The 18,001-nt window shown below is 48.7% G+C and overlaps 1 protein-coding gene across 1 annotated transcript; it reads left to right on the top strand.

Moving 5' to 3' along the window:
- Positions 1-1,535: 1,535 nt before the first annotated feature.
- On the top strand, positions 1,536-13,006 carry LOC119459091 (neprilysin-11). The gene is made up of 2 exons (XM_037720923.1): positions 1,536-1,706; positions 10,946-13,006. The coding sequence occupies exons 1-2, from the start codon at positions 1,536-1,538 to the stop codon at positions 13,004-13,006; spliced, it is 2,232 nt and encodes a 743-aa protein (XP_037576851.1).
- The last annotated feature ends 4,995 nt before the right edge of the window (positions 13,007-18,001 follow it).

The following is an 18,001-nucleotide window of genomic DNA, read 5'->3' as shown; positions in this document are numbered from 1 at the left end:
AACGGGATGCGCTCCGCCTCTGCCTTGGCCTCCTTAAATTCGTATCGAACGCGGTGCTTTACCTGGAAGCGCGAGTGCAATCGTTAATGGCTAGGTTTAAACTACTAACAGTCCAAACCTTTCCGCGACTGCATGAATCACCTTTCAGAAGACGCCAGACAGTGTTAATTAGTCAGCCCACTTTATTTTTTAATCTCCTTAGCCCCGTTTTCATACGCCACAGGTGGTTCTTGCGCAGGCACTACTCGAGCAATTGAATGTTAAACTCCATAAGATAACTCCTGCAAAGTCTACTACCTTCTCTCTAGAATTTATTTTTGATAACATCTACCCAAAGAATGCAAAACTATTGTTTCACGATTTCTCAATGCCTTGCTGGATGATCACTTGTGTCATATCCAGACCAACGCTACAATAGCTACAGATGCCTCAAAGAACAATGAAAAGACAGGTGTAGGAATTTTTCTCATTCACTAGATTGGTCCTATTCGATTAGACTTCCAGATTTTACTCCTATCTACACAGCAGAATTCTTAGCTGTGGTTTTAGCATTGCGGAAATTGAACCCCTCTCAATCATCAGTCGCTATGACCACCGACTCACTCTCTCTATGTTCATCGCTTACAACGCTTAGTGACTCAAGAATTTTGCAAGCGTTATATCTTTTGGCTCCGTCTCATTTGCCTTTGCTTCGCTTAATTTGGGTGCCCGGGCACAAAGGTTCGCCTTTGAATGAGCGTGCAGATTCATTAGCAAAAGCTTCCCTGGGTGGTCCTTTAGCACCTGCCATTCCTCCAACCGCCTATATCACTGCCGCTAGGTTTAGGAGATTAACAATGATGAATGAGATATATAATTCTAGTATGGCTTCGCATTCTGACTATCACCATCTACTATTCCTTTGGAGTCGTAAATTCTGTCCAACACGTAAATTAGATATTACACTAACGAGGCTACGTTGCCGCATCCCGACACTAAATTTCTATACACACAGGGCTGGTTTGGCGGCATCTCCTTTGTGTATACAGTGCGGCGAACCAGAAACTATTGATCACTTTCTCCTTGCTTGCCGACGATTCTCCTCAGTAAGAAAAAGAGTGCTTGAGGACCCTTTAAACAAATTTGGCCTCAGCATGAACGCCCCCGTCTTGCTTTCGTTTGGAGCTTCCACATTGGGGTACAGCCACCAGAATGTTTGCACTGCAATGCAAAACTTTATCATTGATTCGAATCGACTGCCTTCCTAAAACAGTCAATTATAATAATTCATTAGAACACCGAGCAGAATTCCTCTTCCTTTTTTCTTTCTTTCATTCTTTTTCTAAATTTCTTTCTGTATTTATAAATTTTCTCCAAACTGCCCAATTCTTGGCCGATCCCCCACGGTGGGTATGTGCCATCTGTACAGAGGATCATCATCATCACCCGCTCACGCTCCGTGTGCACACGTCCTTCTTTCGCCGTCCAGCATCCGCTGCCGACGACTCGAATCTTCTATAGTTCGCACTGTGAACTTCAACGGCCCGCGACACCTCATGGCTGAGAGTTCAAGGAAGCACAGCGTGTCCTCGAAGTCCTCCAAGTCCTCCAAGTCCTCCGCGTCAGCGAAGTCGATCTCGTCTAAATCCAAAGAGAGTGACGATGATGTCAAGCATAAGCACCGCACGGCATCCCTCACCGAGGTACTCGCCAGCAGGACGAGTGCGGTGAGTAGTAATAATGTTCGAATACATCGTTCTTCCAGCGGCACAGCGCAGCAGTTCGTACGCCATGCCTAAAGGCCTCAAGCCAGGCCTGTTTTAAAACTGAGACTGTTATATGGACTTTTCAGTGGCTATTATATGTCGCACAGTCGCCATCGTCGGCCCAGCAGCACACCGCAAACCGAAGCGGCTCCAGAAGAGAATCGCGCCGAAAAATAGGTTCCTACCGGTCATCATCATCACCGGTGTACTGTGGTTAACCTATTTTAACGCGATTATCCTTCTTTGCATAGGTGAGCCACTTTTCGGGCTGCCGAAACTGCTTTTCGATTGCTGTGAGCGCGCTATGCAGGCGCGTGTTTCACTGATAAACGTGTGAACGACAGCTATCCTATAGCTGACAATGAGTAAAAGCTTTACGCCTGAAATAGACGACTGTGCGATCGCATCATAGATTACTCGAAGTCAGATACCCTGCACATTGACTCTACAGTGCCTGCGGGACAAATCTGGCTGCGGTTGGGAGGTCGCGTTTAGTGTACATTTCTTTCTAGCGTCCAAAGGTCCACATGCTGTGGTCTGCGGTGGCGCTATGGCGCTGCGTGTAATAATGCGATTAACATTCTTAGCTTGCTTCTGCCACTACATATTGTAAATAAAGGTGTCTTCATAAATATGGTTTGTTACTACATTGCTTAAGACAAATTGCCATTGGTGTATAGCGCTATTTGCCCTGTTCTGGTTGTTTACAAAAAATGGGGGGGGGGGGGGGGGGGGAGGCATTACTAACACCGGGAAACGCAATGATAACATACCTATTGAACATTTATCCGCTAATTATCCCTTAAGGTGGTCGCTATGGGGCACAATTGCAGACTTTAATCCAGCCAGCAATGCAATGGTACCTGCTTAGCAGAATTTCCTAAACTAGAATATTCACTATAACTGTGCCCGAAATGTCCTACGGAATACTTTTGTCATTTCAATTAGAATATCAAAGCGCATTTCTTAAAGAAAGATGGTTGAACGCGAAGCTTTCTCCCATGCAAGCTGAATCAAAGTCCAAAGCCAACAAACCCAAGAAATGCTAAGCTACCCGATGCAATGCATATGTGATTTGATTGCTTGTTTAGGATTGCATTTTTTGAATGTTGAAGTTGAATGAAGACACAATTAGTTAAGTTCAATAGGCTTTATTTTACATAATGCAGCTGTTGATTACACGCACACACTCGCACTTTCACGAACGACTCTACACTTGCACAGTATTGCCTTGTGATTGCTGTAGTAGACGGTCAGAGGCTCTGCAGTTGCCGATACACGGGATCGGCCTAACGGGCAGGACCGCGCTCGCGCTGACGTTCGCGTACGGCAGCCTCTTCCTCCGGGCGCTGCACCCGGGGCCTACCCATGGTGACGGCCGGGAATGCATTGCGTGACGCGCGTAATGCAATGCAGATGAATACAGTTCGTCTGGGTAGCGTGGCGTTGCAGTTCTCATTGTTCTTATCGGTACAGCTGCGAATGTAAACTGTGGCGTTCTACGATACTTATGTCGTGCGCTGTTGTTCTATTGTGGGCGCAGATGCGCAGCCGTTGTTTTATTGTGTGCGCAGATGAGCAGATAGTTGCACTGTTTACGTTGACTATTCTGCAGTGCGTTTTCGGCGCTCACGGACGAATCAGTGAGACGCAGAAAGCTTGGCTTTGATATCGGTCCATCTGTATGATGAGGGCATCTCTGCCTTCATTTATTCATGAATACGGTGGGCTAAAGCGTCCTCTCAATTCTCACACTTCGCAGACCTCAATGATGACAGAAAGGTCTGAGGTGCCTACGGTATCTAGGTTTTCCAAAGGACCACCGTCGAGGAGAACCTTCAGCATAGATAAGGTAAGACGCATTCACATACAGCGTGTCTCATAGCTAACTTTAGCCAGAGTTTAAAAGCACGCCGAGGCACACTAGCAGGATGCAGCCAAATACAAATACTCGACTGTTGTACGGAGCAAGTCACACTGTTTCTTGCATCCTGCCTGATTGCATTAGCAGTAACCATTATTCAGCCAACTTCGCAAGTACTAACTTTAGCGAAAGACTTCGAAGGAGAAAGTTGGAGAGCATTCTAGGAAACATTTAATTCAGCAGCTTCCAATGTCCTGCTAGTTCCGTAATACTTTTTTTCTGCTTCCTAAAGAAAACCCGTTGAAATATAAAAAAAATATGGTTGATCCCGCTTTCATATATAGGAATCGGTAGAATACAAAAGTGAAACATGTCTTCACAGAAGCTGTTGCATGTTTGCTCGGTGAACTCACGGTCCACTGCAGCGAAATGCGCACGATTTGCGGGTCGGCGACCGTGTTGCAGGTTTGGTTTCCGCGCGACGTCCTGTTGGCGAGCGGCGTCCGGCTGCCGAGTCGCTTCGGCGAATGTACGAGAATTATAGTTCGGCTCCGTAGTGTCTTGGGCAGCCAGTTGAGTCGCGAGGCACTCGGCTTCAGGAATGCGAGTGGCAGAGTTCGCAGCGAACGCGCGAAGGCGTCTCTCGCTGGCTTGTCCAACATTACTAGACTAGCTTCAGTTGTAAAACTCTCCGCCGGTGTGCTTACCGCCGCTGTCGCCACTGCTTGGGCAGCCGCCAGATGGCGTCACCGTTCCATCGCGCTCCACTGCAGACGCCTCGCCGCAGAGCGGATGGGCAGCTTGCGCGTGTTTAACGCTCGCTGGCGTTCTCTCTATAGTCCGAATTAGTGATACCATGCGAAAGCGGTATCCAACTACAGCAATAAGATATATCGGGCTAGTTGGTTCTTACTGAAAGAAGGATAAACTGCACGATAGGAAGAAACGCATGCGACGAAGCGCAGAAGCTGCGTTTTTAGGTGTCGTGTGTTTCTTCCTGCCGCCTAAACTTTCACGTACGCAGTTTACTTTTCCCATACAGCACCTTGGCACGTTTTCTCGCTCCTTTTACTTGCCTAACACTTTGGTCTGGGGCAGTTATATGCCAGCTAGCGAGACCAAATTTGTTATCCACAAAAATAACAGCACAACTTTCTTGTAAACCAATGAATGCTTTATTAAAGAAAACGAAGTAAAAAACAACTGTATGCCCCTATATATAGCTAAGACTTACGCTGTCAGAAGGGGCATAATCTAGGCAAATGATTTGGGCCTACGTGGAAATCAACTCCACCTACAGCAGCTTGGCACGTTTCCTCGCGCTGCCTTTACTTCAAGACTGGATCCCCGCCGTTGCGCCAGCAACCTTGCCTAAGAATTCATTTTTATGCAAGGTTCCTGCAAGGTATGCGTGTATGCATGCTCGTGACTAAATAAAAATTAGCGTAGCTTGCGCAAGTGGCGCAAGGCTAAAGAAACAGCGGAGCTGATCGGCACCTAGCTGGTCCTGGCCTTACGGGTTCTGCTTTTCTGGAATTTATTGAGTATTGTTCGATTACCTATTGATTGGCTATCGCAAGGTATTGGCCACGTATTTGGGCTAGGCTAATAATGACCAAGTCATCCCCAGCATTTTCCGGAATTCCTTGATTATTGATCGATTATCGATTAGCTATTGTTTGGTATCGCAAGGTGATGCGAGGCGCAGCTTTGCGCAGTGACGTCATCGCTAGGCGAGATTTTGCGAACACTACAGGGGGAAGCAAAAAGCTTAAACAGCTCCGCTGTTGAAAATTTAATGGTGCGTGCACTCAGTTCCTGAAAGCGCAAGGGGCACCCAACACGACTCAGCGTATTCTCTGACAGCTCTTCTAACAGTGGCCCATAACAGGTCACCAAACATCTCTCTTCGTTTGCGTTTTTTCCCCCGGTTGGTTCGACAGATACGAGGGAAGGTTCGAGAACACTTTCGGCACCGCACCCTCGACAAGTGTCCACTTGTCTCGTGGCACCTCAACTGTCTGTCCATTGATAATATGCACAAACACTTTAAGATGTCCTGCTCATGAAAGTGTAAATCACACACCATGGATTTCGTGGAGAGTTCCCGGTCGGCACGAGGAATCGCTCTGTTGAACGCCGAGCGAAGTGTGGCATTGCTGGGAGCACACAAGAAGTGGCGCGCCGAACTGTCGACATCGTTCGATAGCCGCTTGTTGCAGTCAGGAACGCAGCACGTCGGCATCGTCTGCTAATATTCTTAACAAACGCGGTGAAGGCTACAGTTTCGCGGATGGCATGCTTCTTGAAATCTGCCGTCAACAACCAACCACAGAATACACCAACGCTGCACCGCGTGTTTCGTCCGGCCAGTACGCGTGAAGCTGGGTGCGACGGCAGCGCCATGAAGGCGCGGGCAGGTGGCGGTTCCGCGCAACGCCGCCGAGTTTTACAACTGAAGCTAGTCTAGTAACGTTGGGCTTATCTCTCGCAGGACCAAAGCCATATTCACGCGTCCACGTCGTTGCCTTTCGGTGCCGCTTAGCGCAGCAGTTTTCTTAGTTGGTGCCATCCCAAGCGAAGCAGCAGGAGACGTGTAAGCATTGCTGATGCATGTTGAAGCTGCACTCCGTAGGCGACGAGGCTTCACAGGCTAATCGGACGCGAAAGACAAACCATGTGCGGAAACTGCGTCAAGTCAGTAGAATTAAGGCCTACACCGCCTACATGAGGCTACACTGCGCTGAAGCCTCATGAAGCAGCGCTGCTGTACAATACCTCCTGCAAGAGACACCTCAGAAATGGGTCATACTTTGTGATTCTAAGGCAGCACTTCAGAGTCTGCATTTTGCCATTTATCACAGGACTCATGAGCAGCTGGTATATGAGATAAGAGAAGACCACCATCAAGCTATCGCTAGAGGGCATGAAATTATATTTCAGTGGCTACCGGGACATACCAGCATTGCTGGTAATGACCTCGCCGACGAAGCCGCCCGGTCTGCTCATCTGGAAGGCCGACCAGTCCCAATCCCCTTATCCAGGACCGACGCTGCAGGAAAACTTCTTTTCGTGGCTAAAGCTATGACACACAAATATTGGTCTTCTCTTAACCCGAAGTGCCATCTCCATAAAATTGACCCATCCTTGAAGCTTCAAATGCCATCAAACATTTCCCGCTCTGAGGCGACAGTATTGTGCCGCCTCTGGCTCGGGGTGGCATTTACAAAGGCCTACTCGTTCCGCATTGGAATGGGGGATACGCCCATGTGCGACTCTTGTGGAACCAGTGAAACGATTGAACACGTCTTATGTCTCTGTCCCCAGTTCGACGTCGAGCGTGAAGCTCTCCGGACAGCATTGAACCGGCTGGATTCTCGACCATTTTCGGAAATGAAGATCCTTGGACCACGGCCGTATGCGTCGATGGCACAGAAAGCCACGAAAGCCTTGTTCCACTACCTCAAGTCGACAGGTCTTGGCGACCGTCTGTAGACTTCGTGCGAAGTGTCAAATGTGCGCGAAACTGTGCTCTCTCTATTTCCTTTCTCTCTCTTTTCATCCCTATACCCCCTTTCCCCAGTGCAGGGTAGCAAACCGGACGTGCGTCTTGTTAACCTCCCTGCCTTTCCTCTCTTCTATTTCTCTCTCTCTCTCTCTCTACATCTTAGTTGCAGTACTCAAATGCGCAAGGAAAGAAAAGGGGTTAAACAAAAGGGGGGGATAAGTCGGCCTCAGGGGGGGGGGGGTTACAACCCCCGAATCCCCCCCCCCCCCCCCCGTCGGTGCGCCACTGAGACTACCGAAGCGCTCATTGTCGGAGCTCATTAGCGTCACGATTCAGTACATCGCTTCACCGCTCTTAGATGGCGGCGCCATGCCTGTCAAAAGAGAGCATATTTTACGCGTTCGCGCCGACGTCACGCCCATTACAAAAAGCTGTGGGTGGACGCCGGCATAAAACAATTTCGTGTTAAAAGGAATCACGCGACATGCCCGCTTGCGCGCCGCGATTGCAGTGCTCGCAAACGTGCCGCGTACGAAGGGACAGTGCCCTTAGCCCGGTCTGCTGCCTGCTCTGCTTATTGCCATCGGCTTAAGCACATCACTGGCGGAAATCGCAACACCAAATCGCTGCCCTTTCACTCTTTAAAGGACAGCCCACCACGATAAATGCGCTGCTCGATCACACTCGGCACGTTTGAGAGCACTTATATCGTAGCGCGCAAGCGAGCGTGTCAGGCGATTTTCTTCAAATTTCGCGGGCTTTCTTTACGATGCAGAAAAAAAATTATTACATAACTAAGAAGGTTGAAACTGCTGAATCACGCGTTTCCGAGAACGTTGTACAACTTTCTCACTGAAAGTTTTGCCCTGACGTTATTACTTGCGAAGTTGATTAAATAATATTAACTAAATATATAGTTAAGCAGAATACAAGGAATAACGTAGCTTGCTCCGTACAATGGCCAACATCATGCATTTATTCGCGTCCTCCTAGAGCGCTTAGGGACATGTTTAACCATTGGCTAAAGTTAGCTGGGACACCTTTTATATTGACGGCAACGGAAACGTGACATGACTGCAAAATATCCAGGATTAGACCCTGCTCAAGTCCGTTTTTTTTCTACGAGGTGAATTCGACAACCTGTCAGCAATGTCAGTGAGTAGTGTGATTAAAGCGGACTACAGGTGGCAGCCCATGCACCGAAGATAAACTGATATGTGTCCAGCGACTAGCTTCTTTTGGCTTTTCTGGTAAATAGAGAAATTATGTTGTTCAGCGTAGTGCTCTATACATCTTAAACATCATCCGCACAGATTAACACAAATACATGACCTTGAAAAATAACCTTGGTACGCCATCAAACAATTAGAGCGCGATAATGTGACTGCATGCTCACGAATGTGAAATACAAGTTTTGATACACAAAGCACCGCAACAGCGTGTTAAATACAAGCACGGTCAACTTTTAACAATTTAGCAAAGAAAAGCGATTGACCCGATGCGATGGCTGATTAGCTACGGCCACTTTCTGCCATAAGTGGAGTTCAGAAACACTCGCGTGCCACCCTTTGCGTATAATATAGTACCCGATGTATTCAAAAGTAATACGGAGTCATTCACTATATACGGCGCTGTGAAAGCTTATTAAGAAGAAACTTTGCCTCGGGAGCACCTATACAAATACAGGAGAATAGAGGAACTATGTTCCTCGGAACGTCACCACCTAATTTTATTAGCTTTGTTGCATTTAAAAGACAAAGGCAAAATCTGAAGGCAGATATTTTTTAATATTAAAAACATCCATTGGTTAAAAAACTGTAGAAAATCCCAAAATGAACAAAAGAAATAGAAGCACTGCCTTTTGAACACTTTGACTGGACAACAAAACATTATATCTTAGTTCTGAAAATTGCACACGCTACTATCTAAAGCGGGCAATAATTATTGTGTTATACGCCACTCTGAAATATAGGAGTACGTCTAATTCCAGGGTAGGACTTATGCGATACCCTCGTAAGCATTCTAACGATTTCACGTAGGCTATACGGTTATACACTGCATTTTTTCACTTCAGATGCTCTATGAGATGGAGTTTACAGAACTGCGAAATCAGTTTTTTGACGTCGAGCTACAGATGCGTTAACTTTCGGCTTCAGTTTTTATAAAAGACTGATACTTCGCAATTTCTGTAAAAGCCCTACAGGGTCATAAATCAAAAGATCCCTTATTTGCAGTCCGCATAATTCAGCTTTCCCTGTTAAATTCATCTGATTTGATTTGAATCAGTGCATCGGTTGAGCATTTCTGCGTTTCACATGTATTGGAATAGGAAAATTGGGAGTTGGTAGATAGCTAAAAAGCTGCCGCCCAAAGAAAATCTATTGCAACGGCTTTTCTTTATTTTTAATATTAGTGACAGAGGGCACCCATGTTTTGCTGCTGGGAAATCTACTTTTCGTTGGCCATTGCCACAGACGACGCCTCCACGTGATTGATTCAGGAAGAAGCAGACAAATACGGCATGTAATCATGTTATCAAACGGACTGCTTGAGCGCAAACCAGCTATCGTTCTAGGAACAATTATTTTTTTATGCCAGGCTTACTACTGCAATGAATATTCGATGGAGGTCGAATTGGGTTTCATGCGCAGGGACCATCTACAGCGTTTTATCACAAATATAACCGCCAAAGGCAGTATAGTGCTCTGCTGACGACGAACTTAGATCACTAATGCATTCTGCGCCCGCAAGCTTCGAGCTTACCTTTGCTACTTAGAACACGGTCACACGTTTCGAGCACTGCCTCGTTGCCGCATTCAATGACACCGCATTATTTGCTCGCCTGGTTCGTCATTATTTCTTTTTAACACGAAAGTGTTCTATGCCCGGTTTCGCGACTGATTTCCGGCAACGGATGTAACGGATGTGATGTCCGCCCTCTAGGAGCGGGGAAGCAAAGTACTCCTTCGTGACACCACCCTGGTGGCACTAACGACCACCGACAGGGAGCGCTTCGGTAGTCACAGCGCAGCGTAGACTCCAGCGCGGAGTAGTCATAGAATAAAGGACCAAATGTAAACGGCTTCGTGACTTTGTAAACTCGGCATTTTCAACGAAGTGCTGTGCAATGCATATTAAAATTAACATTATTAAAAGTACAACGGCAGGATTTGAGCCCACGACCTCTACAGAAGCCCGACATTGAAACCATTACGCCACGGCCGCATGCACCCACACGCGCCTTAGGACGCCCTGATCTATTTCTCGCGTTGAGACGCCTCGCGCGTTTCAACTGTGTTCCCCAACAGGACGCCACGCGCGAAGCAAACATGCAACACGGTCGCCATCCCGCAAATCGTGCACCTTTCGCTGGAGCGGGCCGTGATTTCATGAAGCAAGCATGCTACAGCTTCTGCGGAGACATGTTTTCTTAAAATGTCGCCGAACTACAATGTTCACCAAGTACGTTTGAGTAGCATCCATGTAGGGATCTTACATGGCCCAGCCGCCGTTAAAGATGCACACGTGGCCATTATATCATCACTTTCATGGAGCTGGGGTGGGGGGGGGGGCGGTATTCCGTAAGCGTTCACTTAACAGACATGTACATTTCGTCTGCTGCTAAAGTTATGATTGTCTGGGCCGCGGTACGCGTGAGAAGGAGAAAGGTGGCCCCAGCCAATCAGAACTTCAGCACCAGATGAAATGGACATCTGCACTAGGTGGACACTTACAGAATACCGCCCCCCCCCCCCCCTCTGTTTCTTACACTGTTGAGACTCAACGCATCCCTTTGCAGTCTGAACCAACAAGGTCTTTTTCCCGCAGATTGTCGAACCGACCACCACGGAGCCATCCAGAACCGTGCAAAAAATCAAGGTCATCGTGCTGCTCGCCGTCCTCGCGCTGCTGCTGCTGCTTGTCGGCGTGTTTCTGGCAGCCTATCTCTATACCAGTGAGACGACGAGAAAGAAGGTGGCGATTTGTACCACCGATGACTGCGCTGCCTTTGGCCTAGAACTGAAAGCAGCCATCAACAAGGCGGTGGACCCATGCCACGACTTCCATGCCTACGTGTGCGGCAGCTGGAACGACCCCGCTCGTCGGGAGTCGACTGAAGCTCGGATGAGGGCCGCAGCCTTAGATTCGGCGCTCAAGGAGGTCACAGACGACCAGTCGCTAGTCAGCAAAGCGGCGCAGTTCTTCCAGAGCTGCAACAGGGCCGAGGCAGATGTAAAGGAGAACCTGGGACAGTTCGCGGAGTTCCGCAGCTCCCTCGGCCTGACCTGGCCCGATCTAAGTACACAAGAGGGGAAGCATCCACTCGACATCATGGTCAACTTGGCGCTGAATTGGCAGATGAACTTCCTCTTCGACATGAATGTCATCATCGTTCGAGAATCCCCTACGTTGCTCGTCTCGCGCGGTCGCCTGGACGTCGCTTGGGAGCAGGACATGCGTGATCCCAGGACGCTTCAGAAGTATGAGATTTACTTGAACGATTACTACGAAATACTCGGCGTCAATGGCTCACGGGTTGGAATCGAAACGGCCGATTTAATTCAAATTGAAAAGGACATTGTCGACGCCAAAGTTCACTTCCTCTACGACTCCCCTCGACAAGACTGGTTCAAAATAAGCGCCCTCGATGGCAAGACACCTGCGGTACCGGCAGGCCTCTGGCTAAATATTCTGACAAAGCAGGACAAGCAGTTCAACTGGACTAATGACAACACAGTGATCGTCGAGGACGCAAGGATACTAGATAGCACAGACAATTTGCTGAAGAATTTCACCCACGAAAAGTTGATCATCGGGCTATCATGGATATTTATTCAGACCCACTTGTGGGCTGTTAATGGCGTGCCATCTATCAGATTTCGTGGCACATACACCGAGTTGACGACAATGAAGGAGCACAGCTGCATGACGTACGTCGAATCATTACTGGGTTTGTCCAGCGCGTCGAAGATCATGACCGACCTTTATGGCAACGCCGCAAGCCGGCTCCATGCCTACAGCTTACTTCACAGAGTGAATGAAAACATCAAGCGGCTCGTGAATAACCTGACATGGATGGATGATGAGAGCAGGCGAGTGGCCTTTCTAAAGCTTGACAGAATGGTCCGCGTCTTAATGCCGGCTGACAGCTTCTTTAACAAAAAGGAACGCGACGAACTGTACAGCGTATTTCCGGACATGAACGGCAAAACTTTCATGACGAATTTATTGGCTGCTTCCGAAGTGTATCGGCGACTCCGCAACCACGAACGTTTCGCGGATGTGTACAGCGTTCGCATATTTCCCTGGTTCGGCCGAGAGTTTTATTTGTACATGCCGAACGCGATGACACTCGCGATCGGCGACCTAAGCCCGCCGCTGTTTTACCGTAACGCAACGCTGGCCATACAATACGGTGGACTGGGCTCCTTCGTGGGTCGCCAGATGGTGAAATCGCTAGATGACATCGGCATCACGGTGGATGCCGCTGGCGTGCGCGGGCAGTGGCTAAAGCCCGCTGTGGCAGCAGTGCACGCCAGTAAGGCCAACTGCGACGTCCGTCCGACCGTGGATGGCAACCAGTGGCGCCCGCTGCGAGTGTTTCCCGCCGTGGCCGGCCTGGAAGTCGCGTACGCAAGCTACAAGGCGGCTGTAAAGGTTGACTTCCGCATGCTTGACGACTTCCGGGTCATTCAGCTTGAAGAATTCGAGGACAACCAGGTCTTTTTCCTCGCGTTCTGCTATTCGCTCTGCTCTAAGCGGCCACAGACTATGGGTGACGCGTGCAACGTTCCGGTCAAGAACTCACCGCAATTTGCGGAAGCTTTCCGCTGTCCCTCGAACTCACCAATGAATCCGCCTAAGAAGTGTGGATTTTTTAAAGAGTGACCAACATTACCAGTTCATTTCACTTTCGCCCTTGCGTGCTTTGATGGTTCCTCGCTTGTTTTGTGAGACTGGCTAGTAATTAACTACCGTAAGCGATGTTGTGAATCATCGCACGCATTACTAAACGTATGCTTTTGTTAAAGAATCGGCCTGCTTCTTTTCCTTGAGGCCGCATCATCTGCCAGCTCATTCGCTTGTGTTCAAAAGCTAAGAATGCTTTGCTTTAAAAAGAACGCTCTGTTGTACCGTATTGGGATAGCTGTGGCCCTGTAACGTCAAGCTATTCCTATCTGTTTTTATTCCAATCTCCTGACGTCAAATTTACGTAACCGCCAACGCAAGCATCGGGCGCTGACGCACAGCGGCGTTTAGACCGACCAGTAAAACGCTCTCATCGTTTTAAGCGGTTCACATTTGTGTGCTCCTAAGCTAATCGCATTACCTATCCTGCAAAGTTTATCTAATTTGCTGACACGAGGCAGAAACACGCAGCAACGGTGATTGTTTCGGAGGGGCCGAGCTAGCACAGGTAAAGTAGATAACCGTATGAGGAGTGTGGTGGCCAGCGCTTGCGATTGGCTCGCTTCCCCTTACTTAGCTTGCTCTAACTGGTAGAAAATTGCGGCAGCGTGCAAGTAAAGGTTAAATATGCCGCTAAAATGAATCCTCAGCGAAGAAAAGTTAGCAGAGTGATCTCATAAACGTGCCAAAAGATGACAACGCTACTCCCAGAGAAAAAAGTTTATTATACGCAAATGAACTCCTGCTTCCAGGCAGCTTCGAGTAGCCAGTGTCGGAGTGATCGGTAGGTAGACATCTATTCCTTTCGGAACAGGGCAGTCCCTGGCTATACCGAAAAACGTTTTGTTCGGCATAGTAACGCACCTCTATTTCGCACAGTCACCTTGACGTGGTTAGTTATCGGAGTTTTTTGACGTCGGGTGAAATACAGGCGAAGTGGGCACAGCCGGAAGATGTTTGACCAATATAGCGTAGAGATATTGGCAAAAAATTGGCAATCCAAGCTGTGAAAATGGTTGGCAAGCGAAGCTATGGTATCACCTGCTGCGATAGACCAATGCGATGTAGCCGCCTTTAACTGGGCCCTCCCGTGCCTGAGCACGACGCCGTTGCGCCTATTGACGTTGTGAGCATCGCCACCACATCCACAGCGACATGATAATCAAGATGGGCGATCGGGCGTGAACCTGTAAGATTAAAGAGTTTATTTTAATCCCGTGTAATCCGTCCTTCAGATCAACGTGAAACTTAGCTATAGTGTCCAAAGAAAATAGATAACATGGCGCAGCCGACATCGAACGTGGATACCGCCGAAAACAGCGACCTACGGAGTGAAACCCAAGACATCAAGTCTCAGCTACAAACGCTTCTCCACGCCCTGAATCTCGGCACCGATCTCGACGAAGATCAACGGCCGGCAGAGCAGTTGATCACGGGCCCGCATCACGGGCCCACAGTGCCACGCACTTCGACAGTTCGAAACTTGGATCAAATTCACGAAGACGAAGGAATCGTCGCAACGTGACCCGTCGCATTGAACGATGTCCTGAGCGTCATCGTAGATACGCAACAATTGGCACAAGCGTTGCAACGGAACACTCAGCCACTTCAAGTACATTCATCCGGCGATACGGCCTCAGCTATTTGTATCTTTGAAGGAAACTCGCAAGAAGGCGCGAACGACTGGCTCGCAGAAATAGAACGCGTAGCCTCTCTCGCGTACTGGACACAGTCGCTCGCAATGTTGAACGTCATTACGCGTCTCCGTGGAGCGGCGCGCGACTGGCACAGTTCGTACGGTATCTACATCCAAGATTGGGAGGCATGGAAGCATGCAATTAAGAAACGCTTCAATCGAAAGATGTCTCTGCAAGAGTTCTTAAAATATCAGAGCAAACGAACGCTGAACGATCTCCGAATGAAACGATCGTAGAGTATATGTAGGCGAAGAACGCTATGTTGCAGAAGGCCTCTCACAAGCTCACCGCGGAGGAACGAAAATCCCTCATCCTCAACGGCATCGAAGAAGACAAGTGGACCACACCGCTAATGTCTCAATGCTGCAAGTCTGTGCTGGAGCTCATTGACCGAGCTGCAAACCTCGACTCTCCGCGAAGGCTGAATACCGTGTCAAGCTTTGAATGAATGAATGAAACACTTTATTTCGTGAGCTTTTCAGCACATGCGCCGGATGGAAGTGGTTCCCACTTCACGGGAATGCATATGCTGTTCTCGCCGCCTGGCCCCTGGTTACGAGCCAAAGCTAGTCTTCCAGGGCGGGGCTGGACAGCAAGATCTTCCATCGCTCTCTGAGCGATTGGATGGGTAGGGGGATCATGTTGCGGTTAGGATTGGTGAGGAGTGGTGGGTGTTGTTGACTAAATTTGCATTCTGCTATCATGTGGCTTCGATCGCAAGCATGTGCCGATGGACAAAACACCCGATCGCCGTCGTGTCAACTCCACTATATATGCACAGAAACCGCACGCAGCTAGCAGCTTTCGAGAGCGCAGATGCTCCAACTGTTCAGTGTTCGGACATATATCAAGGGACTGTCGAAAACAAAAAAACTGACGCAACTATCAGCTAGGGCTGAAGAGAGACAAAGCAGTAGGCAAGACGCAGCGTTTGACAGATCCGAGGACAGAAATGTCCATTGATTCTTGCGCACTACAGAAGACTCACTTCCCATCGTGATCGTCCGCACCCAGGCAGGGACATAACTCCGAGAATGTATCGACACTGGATGAAATGTATATACAGTGGACCCGAAGGCTTTACCCCGCAGTGCGGAAAGAGTGGCCTGCAAAGGCCATGAACTGATAACCGTCCTCGACAAGCAGGTCATGCCCGAATGGACAACGTCACTCTCAGTCGTCGTGGGTAAAGTGGCAACGATAATTCCCGAAGTGTTTCTCCTCCTGTTACCATCGACAATGAATCTACTATTAGGTTCAGACTGGACAAAGCTGTCCAATGTGGACGTGACATTCCAAGTTTCAAATGACGTTACGCTTATCAGCCTACCAACTGATGTCATCACCCAACGGGTTGATAAAGAAGCAAGACCTCAACAACGGCCACGAGAAGTAGAAGCACTCATTTCTACTTTCGCAACGCAAAACCTACATCAAACGAAAATGAACACAACTATGTTCATCTCGTCAAGGTCGAATACCCATGGACCTGACCCGGAGCTTGAGCAGAAAATATCGACGGCAGTCAAGCTGATGACGCGCGACACCTCTCCAGAAGAGCGCAATAAACTCCACGCAGTACTCTGGCAGCTAATCATGGTGCCTTCACATCGGGTGAAAATCAGCTTGGAATTTGCCCGCACAACGAACACTGAATATAAACCGAATACCGAACATAAACTCGCGGTCCTACGCCGACCGGGTCATGAGGAGGACAATCGAAGGTCTCGCACGCACTACGACATACATGGACGACATTACTCAGGGAGCAAGCACCGTTTCACAAGCACTCATGCTTTTAGAAGAGGCATTACGTCACGTGATACAGGATGGATTGAAAGTGGACATTGACAAGTGTCAATTCATTTGAGACCAGGTGTCATTTCTGGGCTACATCATTACTTCCGAAGGCAGAGCACCTGACCCAAAACGAATGCAAGCCATCGACAAATTTGAGCCGCAAAGAGATGCAAATCATCTATACTCGTTCCTGCAGTTTCTCAACTACTTCAGAAGTTTCATAGAGAGCTTCTCAGCGAAGACAGTCACTACGCAAACACCTTGCTAAGGAAACCAGATTCCTCTGGACGACCGAGCATCAATATGTTGTTGACTCGTTGACATAAGCCTTGAAGAACCCCCCCCCCGATACTCGCAAACTTCCGCAGCGACTGTCCATCAGCTGTGTACACGGACGCTAGCCAGACGGGCCTCGGCGCTGTGCTTACGCAGACGCAAGACTCTCAGGAACGCGTCATCGAATATGCAAGCCGCACATTGAATGCTCACGATAGCCAACTTTAATCAAACATGTTGGAGTGCATGGCCCTCTATTGGGCAATCGCCGAGAAATTTGCCTTTTACCTTAAAGATGGCCCACGGTTCACGGTACTCACAGATAATCTGCCCCTCACGTACTTGGCACAAAAGGCCGCCACGAACGCCGCTTTGTTCGCTGGACCATTGATTTGGCCGAGTTCGACTTCAAGATTTGCCACCGCCCAGGCAAACGGTATGCAGACGCCCTATCACGATTCGGTGGACAAGGCGGAGAGCCGGAGTCTCTCTTAACCTGCAGTACGCCAAGTATCGGTTCGATCTGCGTTGCAATAGCGACAGGAACCTGCGGCCTACGTGAAGAAAAATCTGCGGATCAGGACTGCCAACGCCTTCGACAAAAGGCAGAAAGGGGCTGTGCCGAATTCGCTGTGATAAACAAGTAAACCGTAGGACTACGATGTCGGAAGGATCCTTACAGCCTAGGGAAATTCCATCGGAACCGAACCCAAGTCATTTCGCTTGATGACTTCGGACCTTTGGAGAAGCGAAACGGCTATCAACACGTACTAGTTTGCACTGACCATGCCACACGCTAAGTAGACGCCATGGCTGTCCCCACTACTGCCGCGATTTACTATTTGGACTACTTGATGAACATATGGACACCCTTATTCGGAGTCCCTAAGACTATCGTGAAGGGCCAGGCAAAGGGATTTGTCAATAAGAAGACATCAGCGGTCCACAGACGCTTGGGAATCACTCATGTAGCAACACCACCTTATTGGCCACAAGCAAATGGTCTAGTAGAGCGAACAGTAGGAATACCGAAGATTGTACTTCGCAAGATCATCGAACCGCAGCGCGATTGGGACAAGAAACTTCCAGAAGCCATCTTTGCCATAAACGTTTTATGGCAGAAGTCACCTAGATACTCACCGTTCGAATTATTGCATGGATATGCCCCATGTGTCCAGGGCAAACTTCATCTGGGTGATGT

This window comes from Dermacentor silvarum, chromosome 7 (assembly GCF_013339745.2).
Source record: "Dermacentor silvarum isolate Dsil-2018 chromosome 7, BIME_Dsil_1.4, whole genome shotgun sequence".
NCBI lineage: Eukaryota > Metazoa > Arthropoda > Arachnida > Ixodida > Ixodidae > Dermacentor > Dermacentor silvarum.
The sequence above is the reverse complement of the archived record's forward strand: the minus strand, read 5'-3'. Positions and strand labels throughout refer to the sequence as shown.

Bases quoted from the DNA above. Each gene is read 5' to 3' on its own strand.
- LOC119459091 (XM_037720923.1), top strand. From the start codon at position 1,536: ATGGCTGAGAGTTCAAGGAAGCACAGCGTGTCCTCGAAGTCCTCCAAG. The intron at 1,707-10,945 runs GTGAGTAGTAAT...TTTTTCCCGCAG, and splicing joins TCGCCAGCAGGACGAGTGCG to ATTGTCGAACCGACCACCAC.